This window comes from Solanum dulcamara, chromosome 5, assembly GCF_947179165.1.
Source record: "Solanum dulcamara chromosome 5, daSolDulc1.2, whole genome shotgun sequence".
Taxonomy (NCBI): domain Eukaryota; kingdom Viridiplantae; phylum Streptophyta; class Magnoliopsida; order Solanales; family Solanaceae; genus Solanum; species Solanum dulcamara.
Window position 1 is genome coordinate 34,648,607 of NC_077241.1, and position 25,392 is coordinate 34,673,998.

The window sequence follows — 25,392 nt, forward strand, 5'->3', positions numbered from 1 at the left end:
CTTGTAGTGCTGTAAACTGCCCTTGGCATCTTGTATATATATAGGCATAGTTGGCTAAGGCAAGTAGCAAGAGTTGTGAGCCTTTTCAAATACGTGAGTTTCTTTGTATATCTGAGTGAGAGATAAATAAAGGTTGGGCAATTGCCTGTATGTTGCGTTTTTTTGTTTATATTGTGTGTGTCTTTGATAGGAAATTAGACTAAGTATGAAATGTGTTGGTAGGTTGAAGTTGACTTCGAGTCGACCGCCGAGCGGTGGTACTTTGAGAAAAAAAAAATCACCCCTGGTACAATAACCAATAGAGTAGAGAAATAAAAGAGGAAAATGTGTAAGTGACGGCGCTGTAGTTGAAAGTGAACGTTGACGCAGATATGGAAGTAAACCCTATTCCTACTGCAAGGGAAAGGGATTTTCATTCATTCGCCGTTTTGTTTCAGCTAAATGTTTCTCAGTTTCTCTTTCTTGCTTGCTTTCCAAATCTAAATTCTCTTTCTCAAATTCGGCTTCTTTCTTTGAATCCTGATTCTTTCATATTATTTGGAGGTAAGATTTTTTCCTTTTGTGGGTTGTTTTTTCAACTGTAGCTTTAACATCTGATCTGATTTGGTTGAACTTGAATTGCTGCTTTTAGGAGCATGGGAAAGCCCACTGGGAAGAAGAAAAGTCAAGTGATATCTGCAAATGTGAAACATGGCACCTCTAAAGCATTTGATGAAGACACTGCCGTATTCATCAGTATGTCCCAAGAATTGAAGGAAGAAGGGAACAGGCTCTTTCAGAAGCGTGATCACGAGGGTTCTATGTTGAAGTATGAGAAAGCTCTCAAGTTGCTTCCACCCAACCATATTGATGTTGCCTATTTGCATACCAATATGGCTGCTTGCTATATGCAAATTGGCCTTGGTGAATACCCAAGAGCAATAACTGAATGCAACTTGGCCCTTCAAGTTGCTCCAAAATATACTAAAGCTTTGTTGAAGAGAGCAAAGTGTTATCACTCACTGAATAGGCTTGACTTGACTTTAAGGGATGTCAAACGTGTTTTGACTATTGAACCCAATAATTTGACTGCACTCGACATTGCTGGGGCATTGGAACAGAAAGGTCTAAAAATTGAAGAATTAATATTACCCTCAGAAATTGTTGAGCCTCCACTTTCTACCAACCTTGTAAAGTCTAAAAAGAAGAAGAGCAACAAATTTGACAGAAAGAAAGTTGAGGAAAACAAGGTGGTTGTGGAGGAGAAAACAACTGTTAAGGAAGAAAAGATAGTGACAAGAACAGTCAAATTGGTATTTGAGGAGGATATTAGATGGGCGCAGTTACCAGTGGATTGCAGTATTAGACTTGTGAGAGACATTGTTCTTGATCGATTCCCAAACTTGAAGGGTGCACTTATCAAGTATAGGGATCAAGAAGGTGACCTAATTACTATAACCACCACTGATGAGCTTAGGTTGGTTGAGTCATCTGCTGCTCCTCAGACTTCTTTAAGACTCTACATTGTACAAGTTATGCCAGATAAAGAACCTGTATATGAGGGAATGAGTGGTGAAGAAGATATGAATTCCAGCAGTTACAAATCAACTATAGTCACAGATGATGGACATCTGGAGAAAGAAAGGCAACTGAATAAAGGGACAACTTGTGTTGAAGACTGGATCATCCAATTTGCACGGCTGTACAAAACTCATGTTGGCTTTGATTGCGACCCATATCTGGATCTTCATGAAATAGGGATGAAACTCTACTCTGAAACTATGAAGGACACTGTTACAAGTGAAGAAGCACAAGAGCTTTTTGAAATTGCTGCAGCTAAGTTCCAAGAGATGGCAGCATTGTCTTTGTTTAATTGGGGAAATGTTCATATGTCCAGAGCAAGTAAGCGGGTATACTTTACTGAAAACGGTTCTCGGGAGTCTCTGTTGGAACAGGTTAAATCTGCATATGAATGGGCAGAAAAAGAATATGAAATGGCAGGAAGTAGGTATGAAGCGTCTCTTAGGCTCAAGCCAGATTTCTATGAAGGCCTTCTTGCACTTGGTCAGCAGCAGTTTGAACACGCAAAACTCTCCTGGTACTATTTGATTGGAAGCAAAGTTGAGTTAGAAACGGGTACTTGTGCAGAGATCTTGGAGCTGTATAACAAGGCTGAAGATAGCATGGAAAGAGGAACAGAAATGTGGGAGGAGATGGAAGAACAACGTCTTAATGGACTCTCCAAAAATGAAGAATATAAAGCTCTATTGCAGAAAATGGGATTGGATGGTCTACTAAAAGATAAACCAGCTGAAGAAACTGAAGAGCAAGCTGCAAACATGAGGTCTCAGATTTACCTCTTATGGGGTACCATTCTGTACGAACGTTCTGTGGTGGAATTTAAGCTGGGATTACCAACTTGGGAAGAATGTTTGGAGGTTGCAATGGAAAAGTTTGAGCTAGCTGGAGCATCTCAAATTGATATCGCGGTTATGATAAAGAACCACTGTTCCAATGAAACTGCTCTTGAAGGTATAATATGAACAATTTTTTTTTCTTTATATTTTACATATGTTTTATGCTGAATTAAGTGATATATTTCCTTGCCATCTTTCACCTGTTCCTTTCCAGGTTTTAAGGTCGATGAGATAGTGCAGGCATGGAAAGAGATGTATGATACTAATAGATGGCAGACTGGGGTGCCAGCTTTCAGGCTAGAACCATTATTCCGTCGTCGTGTTTCAAATCTCCATACTGTATTGGAAAATCTTTGAGTTACAATATCTGTGATTGATCATTACGTTGGAGCAAAGGATGTCTGGCATTACCTCTCAATTTTGTCTGGCTGTATGTTGCCAAGTCAATCGGTCAGTCAGCTTTTCCATTTTCTTGGTTTTTTACAATAAGTTCTTCATCTTTTACATGCTGTATTGCTAAATTTTGTGAGAGGAAGTTGAAGCACAGTGCAATTGTGGTATGATATGTTGCTGTCTATTCATTCATCCCTTAGATTTATTATGCAGAAAACATAAGTGTACTCAAATTGTAGGGAAGATAAAGAGAACAAAATATTTCATAGATGCATACTAATTGCAGTAGAATGTCATTTTGTCTTACGTAAAATATTAATCACCTAGCATCCAAGGATGTGACTTAGTGGTCAATGAAGTGGTTTGAGAACCATGAGGTCTCAGGTCCAAATCCCAATAGAGACAAAAACAGTGGATGATTCTTTTTCATATCTGCCCTAGACTTGGTGGACAGAGTTACTTGGTAGGCTGGTACCATATCTTGTGGAATCAGCCAAGGTGCGCGTAAGCTGGGCAGACACCATGGCTATAAAAAATATATATTAAGCACTTAAAACAGAACTAGTTATCAGAAGTCTTTTGAGTGACTGCTCTTGCCTGGCTGAGGTTTTGTCATGCAGTCATTTCATTTACCAGTCAAAATGTTATTCTAGCTTTCATTTTGAACAGGTCACAATATAGAATCAGACTAGGGTGGGCATTCAGTACTTCGGTTCGGTATTTTGGTTTTCGGTTTTTTCAATAGTGGGATTTCACTGGGTATGTTGTTGTTGTTGGTTTTTTCAATACTGTGTACCAAATACTGTACCAGACTAATTCAGTTTGGTTTGATTTGGTTCATCGATATTTATTTAAATGAAACAACTAGTGTATAATATAACTTCTAATTGCTCAAGACAAACAACAGCTTAAAATTAGCAACAGCCTGCTTAAATTCCAGCAGCACTGCAGGTCTGCAGCAGCTTAACTTTGCAGGCACAAAATTCAGTCAAGGTGAATACCTTGTCTTAAAATGAAAATGCATCCTCACTAGTCACTAAGGCAAAAAAAAAAAGCAGCCAAACAACTAACAACTGCCTCTCGCTAAGGCAAAAAACTAGAACCAGCCAAATACAAATGTATTAAATCCATCATCAAACACAAGAAATCACAAATTAAGTCTAAAATCACCAAATTCAAATCATAAGGTTAATTATGAATCAGCCTTTATTGATAGATACGATGCTCAACACATCTTTTGATGTTTTTTTTTAAATTACTTGTCCCATTAGCTCTTGGATGACAATTAAGTATCACACCACATGTCAAGCACCATGCTTTCCGCCCTTCTTCATAGTCTTGAACCACGACAAAATGTTCCCAAACCAAGGAGTGAACTTTAGGCGGCATGAACTTGAACCTAATAAAATGTAAGATACCTTGAACCTAATAAAAAGTAAGATAAAACCAAATGTTATAATATAGCTTTCAAGATGAATGAATAAAATTACAAAGCGCGAAAGGATATCACCTAACAAATAAAGTATTGAACTCACCACTTGTAGCAAAATGCAATCCTACATCAACAATGCAAGATTCTCTTCCATTATTTGCCATCTCTAAATATAATTTAATCAAATATGTCATACAACATAATCATGTATATTATTTTGCACTATAGCGCCCAAAAAATATTACAAAACCTACCAATTTCGAATTGCTCAAGATACTCCAAGTTTTCTTTAGCAATAATAGGATTAGTCTCTTCTCTTAGCCAATCTTGGACACAAACAAGAGTTTGTACACATTTAGGGGTCGTTTGGTTTAAATACAAGTTATGATGAGATTAGTTATGATGAAAGTTGTGTTGGGATTAGTTATGATGAAAGTTATGTTGGGATTAGTTATAATGAGATAAGTTATACTAAGATTATTTCTTATTGACTGTTTTGTTTGTTGTATTAAAAATAATATGCATTGCATAAATTTTAAGAACAAGTTGTTAGTTTACAAAGATACCCTTCACTTTATGTAGTTTTTTTCTTATATTTTCTTTGCAAGCTTTAGTTATTCATTCTTAAAAATAAAACTTTCATCTTATTTAGCTTAAATTTTTTTTTGTGTGCATTCCCATGATGGTACCGTATGTATTTAAAAATAAAACTTTGATCTTATTTAGCTTAAAAATAGAACTTTCATCTTAAGTTTGTTAAAGTAAAAGAGGATTCATTATTTATATTACTTCAATTAAGCACATATCACTCTTAAATTATAAAATATTAAAGTTATCTTCATTTTAATTGATATATAAAATACAATCTTTCAAGTGACTACAACAACAACAACAATGGGCAAGGAGCGTCTAGACTGAGAGTTGGTTCTTGGAACATTGGAACGTTAACGGAAAAATCCATAGAGCTAGTTAAAATTCTAAAGAAGAGAAAGATTAATATAGCTTGTGTCCAAGAGACCAAATGGGTAGGTTCTAAAGCTAGGGAGGTAGACGGGTATAAGCTTTGGTTTTCAGGTAGATCGAAATATAGGAATGGAGTAGGCATTTTAGTAGACAATGATCTAAGGGATCAGGTAGTGGAGGTTAGGAGATTCAACGATAGGATTATGTCGATTAAGGTGGTCGTTGAAGGGAGCACATTCAACATTATTAGTGCTTATGCGCCACAAGCGGGCTTAAGAGAGGAGGATAAGAGGCGCTTTTGGGAGGATTTGGATGAATTAGTGGGAGGTATACCACCTACTGAGAAGCTTTTCGTGGGAGGGGATTTCAATGGGCACATCGGGTCTATTTCAGGAGGGTATGATGATGTGCATGGAGGCTTTGGCTACGGGGTCAGAAATGTAGGAGGCCTTTCACTTTTGGAATTCGCAAGAGCTTTTGGATTGGTCATAGCCAATTCGAGTTTCCCAAAGAAGGAAGACCACTTGGTAACATTCCATAGTTCGGTGGCTAAGACTCAGATAGACTTTTTACTCCTGAGGAAGGACGATAGAGGTCTGTGCAAAGACTGTAAGGTCATTCCGATAGACAACCTTACAACCCGACATAAGCTTTTGGTGATGGATTTAAGGATCAAGATGATGAGGAATAAGAGGGTCGGGGATGATCGACCTAGGATCAGATGGAGGAGTTTGACCACTACAAATGCCCTGGAGATGGGAGAGAAGTTGAAGGCCATGGGGGCCTGGGATAGTAATGGGGATGCGACCAGTATGTGGGATAGGACGGCTAGTTGTATTAGGACTGTGGCAAGGGAAGTGTTGGGAGTCTCGATTGGTAGTCGTAGTCGACATCGAGGAGACTGGTGGTGGAATGGAGAAGTGCAAGAAATGGTGGAAGCAAAGAAGATGGCGTACGCAAAGTTGATAGAAAGCACAGATGAGGTGGAGAAGTGGACGAATAGGGAACTTTATAAGATAGCGAGAAAGGAGGCGAAGTCGGCAGTTTCGACGGCAAAACCAATAGCTTTTGAACGCCTTTATGCTGAACTAGAAGAGAAAGGTGGGGATAGAAAATTGTTCAGGCTAGCCAGGGCGCGGGAGAGAAGGGCACGCGATGTGGACCAAGTGAATTGCATTAAGGACGAGCATGGAAAAGTATTGGTAGACGAGACCCTCATTAAACAGAGATGACAGTCCTATTTCCATAAACTCTTGAATGAGGAAGGGGACAGAGACTTTGTGTTGGGAGATTTAGAACATACAGGGAGGCATTGCGATTTTGGGTATTGCAGGAGTATTAAGGTCGAGGAGGTTAAGAGTGTCGTTCGTAGGATGCGCTGGTGAAGAGCAACCGGACCTGACGAGATTCCTGGGGAATTTTGGAAGAGCACGAGCTCGGTAGGTTTGGAGTGGTTGACTAGGTTATTTAATGTCATCTTTAAAACGGCAACGATGCCCAAAGAATGGAGGTCGAGCATAATGATCCCTCTATACAAAAACAAAGGGGATATCCAGAGTTGCAACAACTATAGAGGTATTAAGCTACTAAGCCATACTATGAAACTGTGGGAAAGAGTGGTAGAGATGAGGGTGAGGAGAGACGTGTCTATTTCAGAGAACCAGTTTGGATTTATGCCGGGACGCTCAACTACAGAAGCCATCCATCTTATGAGGAGACTCGTGGAGCAGCATAGGGAGAGGAAGAGGGACTTGCATATGGTATTCATCGACCTAGAAAAGGCTTATGACAAAGTCTCAAGAGAAATACTATGGACATGTTTGGAGGCTAAAGGTGTACCTATGACATACATTAGGGTGATCAAGGACATGTACGAGGGAGCCAAAACCAGGGTAAGGACAGTAGGAGGGGACTCAGAGCACTTCCCAGTGGTGATGGGGTTGCATCAAGGATCAGCTCTTAGTCCTTTTTTATTTGCCTTGGTGATAGATGGATTGACGCGACAAATTCAAGGTGCGGTGCCATGGTGTATGCTTTTCGCGGATGACATAATCCTGATCGATGAGACTCGCCGCGGAGTTAACGCTAAGCTGGAGGATTGGAGACATACCTTGGAGTCTAAAGGGTTTAAGTTGAGTAGGACAAAGACAGAGTACTTAGAGTGCAAGTTCAGTGAGACACCTCAGGAGGTTGACGTTGAAGTTAGGCTTGGTGCTCAGGCCATCCAAAAGAGAAGTAGTTGCAAGTATCTTGGGTCTATTATGCAAGGCAGCGGAGAGATTGACGATGATGTCACACATCGTATTGGGGTAGGGTGGATGAAATGGAGGCTCGCTTCCGGAGTGCTATGTGACAAGAATGTGCCACCAAAACTTAAGGGCAAGTTCTACAAAGTGGTGGTTAGACCGGCTATGCTGTATGGGGCGGAGTGTTGGCCAGTTAAGACTTCTCACATTCAAAAGATAAAAGTTGCTGAGATGAGAATGTTGAGATGGATGTGTGGGCACACCAGGAGCGACAGGATTAGAAATGAGGCTATTCGGGACAAGGTAGGAGTGGCCTCGGTGGAAGACAAGATGCGGGAAATGCGACTGAGATGGTATGGACATGTGAAGAGGAGAGACACAGATGCCCCAGTGCGGAGGTGTGAGAGGCTGGCCATGGATGGTTACAGAAGAGGTAGGGGTAGGCCGAAGAAGTATTGGGAAGAGGTGATTAGACAGGACATGGCGCAGTTACAGCTTACGGAGGACATGACCTTAGATAGGAGGGTGTGGAGGACCCACATTAGGGTAGAAGGCTAGTTCATAGTCTCGTTATTCTTCTCTATTCATAGGCGTAGTAGTGCATTACGATCTCTTGCGCTTTGACTTCTGATTTCTGTTATTATTTATTGCTTTCTATGCTTTGATTACTCTATTTTACCTGTGATGCTTTCATTATTTATTTAATCGTTATTTGTTATTTGTATTTATTTATTTGTATTTATTTGTTATCTATTCGTTATTTGTTTGTTGTTTTTCTCATAAAGCTTTTAATTTTCTATTCTTATCTAACATTTTTTATGCATTTATGCTTTTACTGAGCCGAGGGTCTCCAGAAAACAGCCGTCCTACCTTGGTAGGAGTAAGGTCTGCGTACATTCTACCCTCCCCAGACCCCATGTTGTGGGATTTCACTGGGTTGTTGTTGTTGTAATCTTTCAAGTGACTAAAAGAATATATAATTAAAAATATGTAATTCACTAGTAGAGAAATAAAAATATAAATAAACATAAGAGTTAGTCAAACAAATTCATAAATAAAAATTATATTTATATAGTTTAATTTTTAATAGAAAAATATGAAGAATTATCATAAAAATAAGGATTAGTAAAGGTTGTGAATATTATTATACATGATATTAAAAATAATGTGAATATACATGAATGCGAAAAGTGATGTATAAAAAGGGTTTAAAGGAACATCTCTGTCATTTTACCTATTTTATCCTTGCATAAGTTATCCAGAATTACTATACCACCCAAGGGGAGGGATAACTTATTCCGGTGCTAATTATTAATTCCGGAATAAGTTATCCCAGACTTGTCAACCAAACAACAAATTAAGTGGCATCATAATTTAATCCTATGACTATTTGATCTTATCCTTCACACCAAACGACCCCTTAGAAGTTAATGAGCTTCTAAATGGATCAAGAATATGACCACTGATTCTAAATGCACATTTCGATGCCACAGTAGAAATTGCAATAGTCAACACATCACGGGCCAACTCTTAAAGAACATGGAATCTAGGAGCATTGACTTTCCACCAAGAGGAGGAAATTGCTAAGAAAGCCAATTTATTCATGGAATATGAAGGGTGTCTGAAGAATAAAGAAGTGGCTTGGAGACAGATATCAAGCGCTCAATGGCTCAAGGAGGGGGACAGAAACACCAAATTTTCCCACTAGACTGCTAATGCTCACGAGTAGGGGTGCTCACGGTTCGGTTTGGATCGGTTTTTATTTAAAAAATAACCAAACCAATTGAGTCGGTTTTTCAAATTGTCAAATCAAACCAAACCAAACTATATCGGTTTTTACTATTCGGTTTTTGTCGGTTTTTATCGGTTTTTTCGGTTTTTGTCGGTTTTTTAATATACCTTGTAGTCACTATTTGAATAAACAGAAAATAAATTTCAAAAGTATTTTCTTATTATAAATTTCATTGTAGCCAGTAGCTACTAGCCAAGATTGACGCATACATGTTTAATAATAGAGAATGACTCACCTAAAGTTTTACTATTTGTAATTGTGAGTAGCTTTTCTGCGTATGAAGTCCACATTTTATTTATTTTTACTTTATTTAGTATAATTCAAAAGAATGGCCCAAGATCAAAAATATAAAAACTCAATATAAATTATATTTTTTTTATAAAAAAATTAAAATATACACACATATATATACAAATTTAATTTTTAAAATATGTATATATAAAGTCGGTTTGGTTCGGTTTTTTCGGTTTTTTTTAGACTTGAAACCAAAACCAAACCAAATATAGTCGGTTTTTAAATTTAAAAACCAAACCAAATCAAACCAAATAAATGTCGGGTTTTTTTTCCGGTTTGGTTTGGTTATCGGTTTGGTTTGATTTTTTTATTTTTTGTGTTCAGCCCTACTCACGAGATATAATCTCATTGATCAAATTGTAGTACATGAAGACACTATAGTTGAGCCTAGCAGAATCAAAGGGGAAATCATTTTTTTCTACAAGAAGTTATACGCAGAAGCTGAAGAATGTAGACCCACTGAAAATATTAGCAACCACCCAACAATCACGGATGTTGAAAAAGAGGCATTACAGGCTAATTTTGAAGAGCAAGAGGTTTTTGAATATTTGAAGATGTGTGCTGTCGAAAAAGCTCCTGGCCCTGATGGGTATACAATGGGGTTCTATTTAAAATGTTGAGAGGTTCTAAAGAAAGACACAATGGAGGCTTTTCACAATTTTCATTCAAATGAAATGTTTGAAAAAAGTTTTAATGCAACATACATTGTCCTGATTCCCAAGAAGTCGGGCAAAGGAGCTCAAAGACTTTCGACCTATTAGTTTGATTGGAAGCTTTTACACAAGCTGATCTCTAAGGTCTGACGAGGGTGGTGGATAAAGTGGACAAACAACAAATGGCTTTCATTAAAGGAAGACATATAATGGATGCGGTATTGATAGCAAATGAAGCAATTGACTCTAGAATCTCATAAGGAAAACCTGGCATTATATGCAAACTTGATATTGAGAAAGCCTATGATCATGTCAACTTGGAGTTCATTCTTAGTATATTGAGACAAATGGGTTTTGGGGAGAAGTGGATCAACTGGATTAAATTTTGCATCTCCACTGTGAAATTCTCCATCCTTATTAATGGGTCTGCAAAAGGTTTTTTCAGTGCACATAGAGGGATTAGGCAAGGGGATCCTTTATCCCCTTTTCTGTTTATCATAGTAATGGAGGGTCTAAACAATATGTTAAATATTGCTATGACAGGAGGAAAGATCCAGGGATTTGAAGTTGCCAAAGACAGTGGGAGCAGTGTAGAGATCACTCATCTTCAATATGTTGATGACACTCTAATCTTTTGTGGTGCTGAGGAGGAACAATTGCTAATACTGAGGTTGATATTGGTCTATTTTGAAGCCATTTCTGGTCTACATATAAACTGGAATAAGAGTCACCTTTTTTCGATTAATTTGGTCCCTAATATGGAACACCTATCACAGATTCTGGGAGGAGTGGTGGGCACATTGCCATCAATATATCTTGGCATGCCTTTGGGAGCAAAGTCAAGATCCACAGATATCTGGAACCCAATTTTGGAGAAATGTGAGAAGAAATTGTCTAGATGGAGATCACAGTATGTGTCACTTGGAGGTAGACTAACTTTGATATACTCTGTCCTAGATGCTCTACCAACTTACATGTTGTCCCTATTTCATATACCCCAAACAGTAGTTCAAAGGTAGGATGAAATCAGGAGAAATTTTTTGTGGCAAGGCAATAAGGAGAAGAAAGGATACCACCTGGTCAAATGGAGGAATATCATGAGAAGCAAAAGGCAAGGTGGATTAGACACTAAGAACCTTAAGAACCAGAGCAAAGCTCTTAAGGCGAAATGGCTATGGAGTTACCCAGATGAGGCTCAAGCTTTATGGTTTAATGTCATTAAAAACAATTATGGGGAGCTGGACTATTGGGTAACTAAAGAAGTCACTACCCTTTACGGTGTTAGTCTTTGGATATCCATTAGGCTCTTCTTGCCATTCCTTAAAAGTCAATCTACTATCAAGGTACAAATGGTAACAAGACTCCTTTTTGGTTAGACAAATGGATGGGTTCTGATAGTTTACAAGGCTTATTTCCTGACATTTTTGCCTTGACTCAACATCAACATAAGACAGTTGCTGAAATGTGGACACAACAAGGCTGGAATTTGGTCCTCAGAAGACATTTAAATGATTGGGAAATTCCAAGAGTGACTGAATTATACAAGTTTTTGGAGAACTTTCAAGGACTACAGAGAGGAGAGGATTTCTTATGGTGGAATGGGCATAGCAAAGGCATATATAAGGTGTAAAAGGGTTACAAGCTGACAAACTGAACTGGAGCTCAAGTTATTAAGCGGCCTTGGAAGTACATTTGGAAAGCCAAAGTGCCACACAAAGTGGCATTTTTCATTTGACTTTTAGCTGATGAGACTGTTTTGACTCTTGACAATGTGGCAAAGAGGGGAATTTCATTGTGCAACATATGTCCTTTATGTGGAAAGGTTGCTGAGAGAGTTAGACATCTCTTCCTACATTGTAAAGTCACTATCCAACTATGGCAGATTTTTCTCAATCTCAGAGGCATCTCATGGATAATGCTGTGTAAGATTGATGATACTCTCTTTAGTTTGGAAGGAGCTGGTTTTGTAGCTAGAAACAGAGAGAGATGGAGGATTATTCCTTCTTGCATCTGGTGGACTATATGGAGGGAGAGGAATGATAGATGTTTTGAAAACAGGAGCAACAATGTGCAGGAGATTAAACTTAAATGTATTTTGTTGTTCTGCTTTTGGTGTACAAATGTTTACTCTAATCAGACAGAGTCAATTCTAGATGTTTTAGGGTCCCTCTAGAGTTAGGATCAGTTCTCTGGATTTTTTTTTTTTACCTTCCTCTGTTGTAAATAATGTTTCCTCCAGTAAGTACTAATCTCAATACAAATGTTACCAGTTCTCAAAAGAAAAACAATAACAAAGAACACCTTACCCAAATTCCATTCAAGCAAACAATTACTAATAACCTCTACCATTTGCTCATCCTTATGTCTATTCATAGGGTGAAAATTTGGTTTTCTTTTATGCAACACCCAATCCCTATCAATGAAGTGAGCAGTCAAACATATATAATTAATTCTTTGCACCAATGTCCATGTGTCTGTGGTAAGGAAATTTTTTGGTTGCAATTCTCTAAAAGACTTAGTTAGATTGTTTCTCAATTCACTGTAAACTTCATAACAATTCCTTGTTCAGTATTATGAAAGGCACTCGCCTTAATGCCTTTGGCGCGAGGCGAGGCGAGGTGAGGCAAGGTTGTAAAGGCGAGGCGATAGAGGCGTCACTTTTATTAAACAATGGACTTAGCAATTTAAAACTTCAAATGTAAAATTAGGATTTATTGTGACTTACACACCTCAAACTTCAAAGTCGACTTTCTTCTTCAAACTTCAGAGCTCAGGCGACTTCAAGTACGCCTTTTCTTCTTCTTTCTCCTCTCTTTCGACTTTTGTGGCTGTCTTTCTTATTTCTCATTAACCAGTAAGACAATTTTTTGTTATTTCTCAATCTGCAATCCGCCCAGTTTCTTCGTTTTAATTCCTCTGTTTATGGATTGCTTGTCTTAAATTATAAAGTCATTCAAGTTTTGGACTTTTAGTATCTACTATCCACTTTTATTTCTTGAATTGAAATATTTGCTAATATGTTAGTGCTATTGAGATTTTGGTTATTTATACATGCAATTAAATATTTTAAATTTTTGGTATTAATTAGCGTCTCACATTAAAAAGGCAAGCGCTTCGCCTCTCGCCGCAAGGCGAGGAAGACCGTTGTCACCTTTCGCTGTCCAAAACACTGCCCTTGTTATGAGAAAGAATTCGAACAAGAGGTTGTGCTTTACTCATAAACTTCTTGAAGCCTTCCTTTTCTACAAATCTAAAAGGTAGTTCATCCAATAATTATCATTGCAATTAAAGCCCTCCTAGTTACTTCTTGGTCAAAGCTCTGAAGAGAAAGTGGCCCATCCTTAGATGGAAAGGATATTTTTGTTTGACCACTAGAAGTTTCAGCGATAGGTTTATATACTGGGCACCTTCCCAAATGGCCTTTCAATCTTGTTGTTCCGTTTGTAGTTGTATTAGCAGCATAAGTCTTCTTACAATATTTACACTTCGCTTTACCAATGCCATTTACAACAATCTGATCTAGATTTCTTTTCTTTGTAATTTGGGTTCCAAGTGTGTTGTTTCTATCATTTGTATTAGGTAAGCTATTAGTTGAACCGACCTTTTTTTTTTTTTTTGTTAGGTAAATAATCGGCCTTGGTTACTCTACTTTCATCCCCCATCTATGAAAAATTAAAAAGACTAACTATGAGATCACAAGGAGAATTCAGATTCAGCAAACAATTCAAACACATGGTCCTCTACACTGCAATGACAACAACAACCGCTGTCCACTAATACTAATTGATCTCAGTCACTAATCTTGTTCATAATGATCATATATCTAAACGTTAAAGATCAATCCGCCATCTATGAAAAATTAAAAATACTAACTATGAGATCACAAGGAGAATTTAAATTCAGCAAACAATTCAAACACACAGTCCTCTATACAGCAATGACAACAACCACCGCAGTCCACTAATAGTAATTGATCTCAGTCACTAGTCTTGTTCATAATTATCATCGTTATCTAAACTTTAAAGATCAATTGTTAAATAGGACAACACTTTCAGCACTTCACCTGTGAAAGAAAAAAAGCAGTGAAGATAGAATAGTTATGGAAAAAAATAATACAAAAATAGTAACAATAATTGCTTAGTCGAATAACAACAACAACATATCTAGTGAAATTCCACTAAGTAGAGTCGAGAGAGGGTAGAGCGTACGCAGACCTTATCACTACCTCATGAAGGTAGAGACTATTTTCGAAAGACATTGCTAAGTCAAACACAAAAATACAAATTTGCGACGAGGCGACTCCAATAACTACAACGATTTTCAGTTGACCACATTATTCAATGAGGACGAAAAAAATCAAATGTTGAACAAATTAAAGTGAAGAATTCATGTTTCAAGCCAGAAATCAAGCAAACTACATAAAAATCAAAACTTAGATCGAGAAGAGATCTGAGTTATAGAAAAAAATTGGAACTCCGTCGCCTTAAAGAAAAAGAGAAGACAAAATTCTTCTTTCTCAAGAATGGGATGATAGAGTCAAGAACATCAAATAGAGCATACTTCAAAGATTTGGGTCAAATCACAGTCCAATTTCATTGCAATGTGGTGTTTGGGAGTACAACAAAAATCTTACTTCAAGTTTGAAAATTGGTGGGATTGAAGATTTTGGAGATAGAATTAAGGGTTGATGGACATCTTTTGAATTCATTGGGAAACCGGACTATATTCTCGCTTGCAAACTCAAAGCACTTAAAGCTAAATTAAAGGAATGGAGCAGAAGCAACCAAGGGAATTTGGGCTTACAGAAAATTCAAATTTTGAATCATCTTGCTTCCTTTGATTCTATTGAACTAAATAGAGCTCTTACTAAAGAAGAATCAACACAAAAGGCATCACTTTTGAGGGAATATTAAGAACATATCAAGAATGCAGAAGTGGCATGGAGGCAATGATCTAGAGCTCTTTGGCTAAAGGAAGGAGATGAGAACACTATTTTTTTCCTTCATAAATTGCCTAATACTCACAAAGAACAAAAATATTAGTCAACTGCAGATACATGAAGAACAGTGCAACAGCCTACAAGAATCAAAAAGAAAATTACTGAATTCTACAGAAATAGAAAACTGGAGAACTTCCTGCGATCTTGTTAACAACCCAACCATTTCTGTAGAAGAAAAGGAGTCCTTACAGAGAAATTTTGATGAGAAAGAGGTCTTTGAAAGTTTGAAGATATGTGCCATGGATAAAGACCCCGGCCCTGATGGGTTTACTATGAGTTTTTTCATCAGATGTTGGGAAGTAGTGAAACAGGACATCATGGACACTATGCATAGCTTCCATACATATGGAATTTTTGAGAAAAGCTACAATGTCACATATGTAGAGGGGCAAAGGAACTAAAACATTTCAGACCCATAGGTTTGATAGGCAGTGTTTATAAGATTTGTCCAAGGTGTTGACAAAAAGGTTGAAAAAGGTGATTGACAAGCTGGTTGAATATCAACAAATGACTTCTAATAAGGGGAGATAAATAATGGATGCATTGTTGATAGCTAATGAAGCAGTAGACACCAGAATCAATCAAGAGAAACCAAGGATCTTATGTAAGCTGGACATTGAGAAAGCATATGACCATGTAATTGGAAGTTTCCACTCAAGGTTTTAGCATGTATGGGTTTTGGAGAGAAATGAATCAAATGGGTTAGTTATTGTATCTCGATTGGCAAATTCTTATTCTGATAAATAGAGGGCTTGAAGGCTTTTTCTTAGGTCTTGGGAGGAGATGTAGGTATGCTGCCAAGTACATACCTAGGACTTTCTTTGGGAGCCAAATCAAATTCTAAAGGAATTTGGGATTCAGTAATTGAGAAGTGTGAAAAGAAACTGACAGGGCGGTAGGCTCAATACTTATCTTTGGGGGGCATATCAGTTTAGTGCTTGATGCTTTGCCAATATATGTGATGTCTTTATTCCCCATTCCAGATAGGGTTATGTAGAGGATTGATAAGATTAGGAGGGATTTTCTTTGGAATGGAAACAAGGATGAAAGGGTTCCATTTAGTCATATGGTGCAAGGCGATGCATGGGAAAAAACAGGGTAGGTTAGGCATTAGAATTTAAAATGGCTGAGTAAAGCACTCAAATTGAAATGGCTTTGGAGATACTCTCAGGATCCTCAAGCTTACTGGTGGACATAATAAGAGCTCAATATGGTGAGGATAACAAGTGGATAACAAAGGAAGTAAACTCCCTTATGGAGTGAGCTTATGGAGATCCATAAGAATACCTTGGCCTCTGATAGGCTCACACCTCTATCAGGGTAGTTAATGGCTGCAGAACATCTTTCTAGAAGGATAATGGCCTGCTAATTCTTGTTTAAAAGATCTCTTTCCAAACATCTATAGCCTAGATCTACAACAAGAGAAAACAATAGAAGGAGCATGGTCAGCATAGGTAAGAATTCAAAGGCACAAAGGAAGGTCCTGATAGACTTTGGTGGAAAATAAACAGTAGTTAGTTCAGCTTATAAGCTTCTCAATAGAGACATTCAACAGATGGATAACTGAACTTGGAAGAACATATGGAAAGTTAAAATACCCTATAGAGTGGCATAGTTCAACTGGTTGTTAGCTCAAGAAGTGGTGTTGACACATGAAAATCTTAGCAAGGGAAATTTCAATCTATGCTCAAAGTGCTACATGTCTGGTGAAGAAATTGAGACAGTCAGCCATCTATTCCTAAATTGTAGGATCACAGATATGCTATGGAAGATCTTTATTAGCCTCAGAGGTATTGTTTGGACAATGCTAAGAAAGATTATGGAGGTCGTGCTCAGCAGGGAAGAAGCAGGTACATGATTGAGACAGTGAGATAGATGGAGGATTGTCCCAACCTGCATTTGGTGGACAATCTGGAAAGAGAGAAATTCCAGATGTTTTGAAGACATTAGCAGTTCAGTTCAGAGGATTAAGTTGAACTGCTTTAGACTTTCTGTTTTGGGGCTAACTAGAGATACATAGAAGATATTGCTTCAATGATAAACACCCTTGTATTTTGTTAGGTTGATGAAGCGTTTGTTCTTCTTTTTCACTTGTAAATATGGTTTCAGCACAACCTAGGTGTTGTATTGATAAATATATACAAACTATTACCTTCTCAAAGAAAAAAGAGAAGAGATTGAGAGGTACCTTGGTCCAGTCACTGTGAAGACATGATTGCTGTCATCGCTTCCTCGTCGGTCTAGTGTGATGTGTGTCTGTGTATTCTGTAAGGAAAGCTGCAAGTGGGAGAGGTCTGACTGTCCGAGTGAGTGAGTGTGACTCTAGGTCTAGGGTTTTAACTTGTAATTGTAATGAGAACTGAAGTTGGGCTTAGGTTTAAAATTGAGTGAGTGAGTGTGACTCTAGGCCTAAATTAAACTAGCAATTTTAACATTGAAATATTTTGGTACTACTGAAAATTAATACAGAGTACCGAACCGAAATACCAAAATATTAACATCCATTGACATGACTCAACACAATCCAAAAAGGTTCAGAAAAAGAGACCACATTTACTTGGTTGCAGTGAATAACAAATGACTGGTGTTTTCCATGTAGTTCTCCCAGAAGAAACATCTACTACATAGAAAAAAACCTCTCTTTTGGAATCTATCGTGAGTCAAACAGGCCTCATTAGCTGCTATCCATCCAAAGCAGTCAACTTTAGGAGGTACATCGGTCTTCCATATCATTTACCAGGCCATGTAAGGACCCGTAGTAGTCATGTCATTTTTCAAGTATCTACTAATGCTCTCCAAATATGATGGAAAATTATGGTGGGAGGCTTCTGGTGGATGAGCATTATAACTTTATAAGAACTATGGAAACTGTTCATCATTTTGTTGGCCAACCAAAAGCACTAGAGAATCTACCTGATAGAGAACTTCAGGATTTTGTCAATTTACAGGCGACTAGCTATATGCCCTCTATCCATATGTTGTAATTGTGTGATTGCATAAAAAAAGAAGAGAAAAAAAGAAGTAATTGTGTGATTGAACTTCATCTTGTAAAGGATTTTGCACTAGATCTTTCTGGGGGTGTCCATTTGAAGGCAAGACTATAGGACCATGTTTCCATCATACAGTTTAAATATAGAACTGGAATTTTCATAGTAGACTAAGCGTGTTTGGATTGACTTTTTTTAAAATAGTTTATAAGCTAAAAGTCATAAGTTGGTCATACCCAACTTTTAGCTTTTAGCTTATTTTTGTACTTTTTTGGCCTAAAGTAAGTGCTTAAAAACACTTTTTATCTTTCCCAAACACCACAAAAAATAAAAAAAAGAACTTAAAATCCAAAAGCACTTAAAATAAGCCAATCCAAACCGCCTCTAAGAATAATAATCTAAAGATCATGGCCTATGAATATCCAAGCATTTTCTCCTGACGACTTCACTACATGTGGACCAAATGATAAATCTTATTCTATTTTAAGTTGTGTGGTTGAAGTAGCAGACAGGGGCTAAGTTTATGGAGTAGCCTGCGATTGAGTGCTGAACCAGTAAATTAAGATTTTATAATGTCTTTGGTCTAGGTTATCTTTTTCTTATTCCTCAAGCTGAGCTATCTCAAAGATGTTGTTGAGTCTCCCACATCGTTTAAGAAATGGGGGGGGGGGGATTGGTCTCTGTATATGACTTGGACAATCCTCCTCTCGGAGCTAGCTTTTGAGGTTGAGTTAGACCATGATCCATTTATCATTGTATCAGAGTCAGGTCCATTCCAATTCATAACTTACCAATGGTGGTGCTCCATATTAAATTGCCACGCTTCTGATGTCCAGTTCTGGGCATGAAGAGGGGTCTTGAGTATCCCACATCGGCTAAAGAATGTGGAATTTTGTCTCTTTATATGACTTGGATTATCCTCCCCTCATGAGCTAGTTTTTGGGGTTGAGTTAGGTCTAAGATCCATTTTTTCTTTTACAGATGCCAAACTATGTAAAATCGCTTTTCTATATCTCTTGCAACTCATGTTTTGGATGGTTAGAACCTCATCAAAACATTTGTCAGCTAGCCTCTGTTATATCTGGAAATGTTTTTTGATAACCGTGGTATCCGGGTCAGCTTGCATGCACCTCAACTAATTCCACGAGATACATGTCACCTCCCACATGCAACATGTATCAGTAAACTCTGTTCATCAAGTCTAAAACAGATGGGAAGAATTGTCATATCTAATTTGGATTGTACTTTTCTCGTCTATTGAAATAAACCTTATTGTTGTGCTGTCAAGAAATGGAAACTACATGGGTTACTACATCCCCCCTGCAAAACAAAATAGCTGGGTTTTCAGAGGAAGAGTTTAGGAGAAACCTCAGTCCATTACTCCATTTAGAGGTGAAGGAAGAGAAAAATAACTTTCTTTTTTACATATTTGTTGTGGAAGGATAATCTCATATAGAAGAGTTGTAGCTAATATAATGCAGTGTAGTGTCTTAGGCCCAATTATCTGTCAATTTGATTAGCTTGTTGCATAATCCATGTACATGTAACCTTTTCCCCCTGCTATTCAAGTGACTAGTCTCGGGTTGTATAGCTTTGCATTCAAAAGTGTAATTATGCACATATCAGGATGTGCATTGCCTGTGTGAATAGAATCAAGATTTAGCGACAAAGTCATCAGGAACTATGCAGAACCTTATTTAGCTGCTTTCATTATAATATTGACATCAGTATTGTTACCTTCTGCTCTTCTGCAGCTGAATATGGTGCATTTTGTTCCTTTTAGCTTGTGTAACATCTGAGCTTGATTTCCGCCAAAATAATTTGTGTGCAACTTTAGAAACATCTTTTCCTTGTTATTTTATTTCTGGAGGTGGATTGTCATTTACTTCATCAGTGTATTGGTAAAGGGTCCATTCGAAATTATCCTCTGTGTGTAATATATTCATATACATTTTAACTGTAAACCTATTCCATCCTGAAATGCTTAATCTACTTATTAACTCGATTTTGTCATGTTCTCTGCAGGTTTTTTTTGGTTAATTATTTCTTCATGGTCATATTTTTGCTTTAGGAGCAAAGAGCTGAGTGTATTGGATTTTGAAGACATTGGTTTGTTTGAGATGTGAAGGTTTGTATGTATGTGTTTTTTTTGTTTTGGTCATTCTTCATCACATAGTAGGGTCTTTGTGAATTGCATTCATTTTTTCCATACAAGCTCAAGGTAAGAGTGAATCAGCATTGAATTTGTAAGATTGCTGTTGTTAAAATTAGAAAATGGTATGTTCATTCATAGGCGAAGAATATATATACAAGTATTTATTTGAGATGTTCCTTTCTAGCATTCCCTCTCTCATCCCAACGCATAATGTTCTGTCAGCTTGCTTTCATCGGCAAAAGTTATTTTTTTTAAATGTTAGTCTACTTTAATTTGCTTACACCCGTGGGTGTTCAAATGGAATTGTAAAACGAGCCTAACCAACCAATCAAGTCGAACCAATAATTTTTTTTTCTTAGGGCAGTTTGTTTGATTTGGCGGTAAATTTAAAAAATCTAATAATATTTGATTTGGTTTGGTATATCGCTTGACAACAACTAGATTGAACAAACTCATACTAAGCTAGAGTTATTGAGAAAATAGGTGAAAGTGAAGAACAGAAGAGAAGAAGAAGAGAGAAGAAGAAGAGAGAAGAAGAGCTTCTCAGCTCATTTCATTGTTTTCTTTTTTGCTTATCCGTACATACATCAAACACTGCTATTTATTCATTTAGCAGTGATTAGTTCTAACCACCACTTAGCTCTAACAAACACACTTAATTAACTAACTGATTAGTTAGTTAAGTAGTTTTAACTGCTTTTTGTCAAAAGACTAAAAGACCCTTGCTTATACTTCTTAGGTTATAACACTCCCCTTCAAGCTAGGAGGTGTAAAGATATTCAGCACTCCTAGCTTGGATAAAAGATATTCATGTTGGGCTCTAGACAATCTTTTGGTTAGTATATCTGTCGGTTGTTGTTGAGTTGGTAGGTAGTTTACTTGAATTAAACCTTGTTATAGCCTTTCTCTAATGAAGTGACAATCTATTTTTATATGCTTTGTTCTTTCATGATACACTGGATTGGCAACAATTTGAATTGCAGCTTTGCTGTCACTATACACTTGCACTGGCAACTCAACTTCAGCCTCCACTTCTTTTAACAATCCCAGCAGCCACACCAACTCTGATAGAGTTAAAGCCATGCTTCTATATTCAGCTTCAGCTGAGCTCCTTGACACTGTTGTCTGCTTCTTGGCCTTTCATGATATCAGGGACTTTCCAATTTTTATCATGTAACCAGTGACAAATTTCCTGGTTAGAGGGCAAGTAGCCCAGACTGCATCATAACATGCACTAACCTGGTTGTCTGAGCAGTTTGAGAGTAGTATGCCCTGTCTAGGTTTGTCTCTTTAAGTACCTGACTACTCTTAGTGTAGCTTCCATGTGAAATTTTTTAGATTGATTTAGAAACTAACTCAATGTTTGAGTATTGGAGGATATATATGGTCTTGTCATATTGAGATACAATAGTTTACCTATAAGCCTTTGATATGCTGATTGATCTGTCAAAGGATCATCTGATTCCTATTGCTTCTTGTTCACATGTTCATCATACTGCCTTGATGTCAATTTGATATTCACATCCATGGGTGTGCTTGCTGGTTTAGCTGCCGCCATTCCCACTTCTGCTATGAGTTCAAGTGTGTACTTCCTCTGATGCATAAGTATCCCTTCTGTGGACCTTGTAAATTTAATTCCCAAAAAGTATTTGAGCTCCCCTAAGTCTTTCGTCTTGAAAGCCTTCTGTAAAGCTTCCTTAGTTTCTTCTATGAACTTCAAGCTGCTGCCAGTGATCAACATATCATCTACATACACAAGTACTATTGCAATTCCTTCTTTTGATTTGTTGATGAACAAGGAGTAATCATATTGACTCTGTTTAAACTTCAGACTTAGGAGAGCTTCAGTGAGTTTGTGATTCCATTGTCTTGGAGCTTGCTTGAGGCCATACAAAGACTTTGTCAGTCTGCACACCTTCTCCTCTTGACTGACAAAACCTTGAGGAAGTTGCATATAGATTTCATCTTCTAAATCTCCATGAAGGAATGCATTGAAGACATCCATCTGATGGATGTGCCACTGTTTGGATGTTGCAATGGATAGAACAGTCCTCACTGTTACCATTTTAACAACTGGAGAAAATGTCTCTTTGTAATTAATCCCTTCTTGCTGGCTATACCCCTTTGCAACTAACATGGCCTTGAACCTTTCTATTTCACCTGTGGACTTATATTTAACCTTATAAATCCACCTGCAACCAATAGGCTTCTTGCCTGCAGGCAATGGAGTAATCTTCCAGGTATGATTGCTCTCCAATGCCTGGATCTCTGCCTGCATAGCCTCAACCCATCTAGGATCTTTGATAGCTTCTGTATAGCTAGTAGGTTCTGTCACAGTGGAGGTAGCTGCAATGTAGCACTGATAAAAGGGTGATACATGAGAGTAGGTGACATAATTAGACAGAGGATAATGGACATCTTTGGTTGCATTTATGGAAACAAAATCTTTCAGCCAGAGAGAGGGCTGTTTAGATCTTGTAGACTTTCTAGTGACTTGTGGAACCACTGGAACAGAAGACACGTCAGAGATACTGGTATCATAATGCAGCTGCACTTTAGATAAATTTTGAGTTACCTCAGTCTGCTCAACATCTGTATGTACCCTTTCTGATATAGCAGCCTGATCAGTACTTGGTGAGATCACATGAGCCATTTGATGAAAATCTTGATCAGCTACAACTGACCCTTGCAGGGTATCTACAAATATCTGCTGATGGACAGACCTATCATCTGTGGCAAATGGAAAGATATCCTCCCTAAAGATAACATCCCTACTAACAAAGAAGGACATGTTGAGCAAATCAAATAAGATATACCCTTTATGCACTTTAGAATAGCCCATGTGGACAACTGACCTTGATCTGGGCATGGATTTATCATGTTCAGGAAGATGTTTTGCAAAGGACAAACAACCAATTGTCCTCAAGTGAGATAGTACTGGTTTTACACCATATAGTCTTTCATAAGGAGTTTGAAACTCAAGCACACTACTAGGAAGTCTGTTAATAAGATAAGCTGCAGCTAGTACACAGTGACCCCAAAACTTTATAGGAATTTTAGCTTGAAATCTTAAAGCTCTTATGACTTCAAGCAGATGTCTATGTTTCCTTTCAGCAACACCATTTTGTTGAGGAGTGTAAGGGCAAGAATTTTGATGTATGATACCTAGTTCTTTAAACAGACTATCACAAACTGAGTTGTCTCATAGGAACATGTTTCAAGGTACAAAAGTGCGGGGTATAACATCTTTGGTTGCATTTAAGAAGGTTAGGAACACATTTCAAGGTACAAAAGTGCGGGGTATAACATCCTTCCCCCCTTTTAGAACATTCATCCTTTAATGTTAACTTGTCTCATAGGGTTTTACAAGGATTTCGGGCGTTCTCTATAATAGTTGCCATCCACTCCATGTAGGAGTTCAGATTACCCTTGGATATAGGGAACAAGTACAGATATCTTTTCTTTATCTCCTTTTTTTGACTTCCCAAGTCATCCCTTCTCTGGGTTTTACTTTGCCATAATATCTTGACGGAAGTCACGTCCTTAGTTCTCAACCTTTTAATTTGCCGATCCAAGATGGCAATATGCTGTTCCTCATAGGATAACACTTCCATTTCGTGGACATCATTTATGGGACATACTCTGGGTGGATCACCAGTATATTTGCAAAGCATCCATATCTGACGGACTGGGCGTATAGTTTCCCAATTAGGTGGTAAGTCCAACTTACAGGTAACTTTGTCCATCTTACGAGCAACTTGATAAAGTTTAATGTCTTTTGAGCTAAGTTTCCTTTTCTTGCCGAATCTTATTACTCCCTTCCTGGGTGACCCCTTTAAGAACACCCAATCATCAATTTGAACTCTGAATGTCGACATCGATTAATTGCATATCATTTCTGCCGACTCTGGGCTGCTAGTTAATAGCTTGCTCTGTCATGTCTGGGCCTACTAGCTTAGTCTTTCTAACATCGACCCAGCCAATAGGGGACTTACACGTCCTGCCCTACAAGTCTTGTACGGAGCTATTTGGATACTAGAGTGGTAGCTATTATTGTAGGCAACTTGATAAGTGGTAGATAATCGTCCCAGCTACCTTCGAAGTCAACAACACCAGCTCACGACATATCTTCTAGCGTTTAAGTAGTACGCTTAGCCTATTCATCAGCTTTGAGGGTGAAAGGCGGTACTAAGACCTACCTGTGTTCCCGATCTCTTCTTGGGCTGATATCTAAACGCTAGCTATAAATTAAGCCTCTTTACTCGAGAAAGTAGCTGTGGAGACCTCATGTATTACTCCTTAACTTCCTTTGAAGACTTTAACTGGTACTCTACCTTTTGGGTTTCTCCTTTTCTTTATTTTTCCAGTCCTTAGGGTTGGCTACTGAGTAGCGCTGAAGTTCGTTCATATAGTAACTTTCATAGCCGCTTTGAGCTCTATCTATCATTAGCTGGCATTATTCCGAAGGAATTTGGCATACAAGTTTGCCATCTTTAGTAACCAGCTAGTTCTGCTCCTCTTGGTTAAATCATTTCGCAATTTCCTTATCCCAGCTTGTCCCAGCTTGTACCACTCTAGATACGTTATCTAGTGTCATTCTTTACCTTGACGAGAATATGAGAAGGTGCTCAACTTAACCTGAGAAATATCTTAGCGTCGTCTCTTTAGGTCTCATGTGTTACCTTGCCTTTTCTGCCTTATCCTACAATCGATGTTGGGGTAGATCTTTGGTCCAACCGTGGCCATGTCTTACTTTGCTCTTAACTCGAATTCCATTTCAGTAGTTTGGCTGAACCCATCTTTGCATATCTCATCTCCTATCATAGGGGGTTTTCTATTCCTTCGCCTTGGTTATTTACCTATTGCAACATCATTTGCGACCAACTGTATAGCCAACATCTTGGCTTTTGCTCTAGCACAGTATCGTTATCCTTCCTAGTATCTCTTGAGTTATTCGATACCATTCGCTTGTCATTGCAGGCTTCTACAAAAGGACACTACCTCCAATACTTTTCTGACTTCTTGTCCAATCATTGCTGGCTTTCAGATCTCGCTAAGTAGTTTCGGCCAGGAATCTTACTG

General features: G+C 37.9%; 1 protein-coding gene across 2 annotated transcripts in view; it reads left to right on the forward strand.

Annotated features, from left to right (window-relative positions):
* The first annotated feature begins 255 nt into the window (after positions 1 to 255).
* The window catches only part of LOC129889127 (protein PHOX1-like), a 39,638-nt gene continuing 14,501 nt past the window's right edge, over positions 256 to 25,392 (forward strand). Inside the window, exons 1-4 of one of the 2 annotated variants that reach the window (XM_055964302.1) lie at positions 256 to 543; positions 632 to 2,511; positions 2,611 to 2,846; positions 20,181 to 20,283. In XM_055964302.1, the coding sequence (XP_055820277.1) occupies positions 636 to 2,511; positions 2,611 to 2,753 (2,019 nt within the window). In that variant the 5' untranslated portion in view covers positions 256 to 543; positions 632 to 635 and the 3' untranslated portion in view covers positions 2,754 to 2,846; positions 20,181 to 20,283. Of the gene's footprint in view, positions 544 to 631; positions 2,512 to 2,610; positions 2,847 to 20,180; positions 20,497 to 25,392 lie in introns of those variants that run through there. The other variant, XM_055964301.1, reaches the window with a different exon arrangement.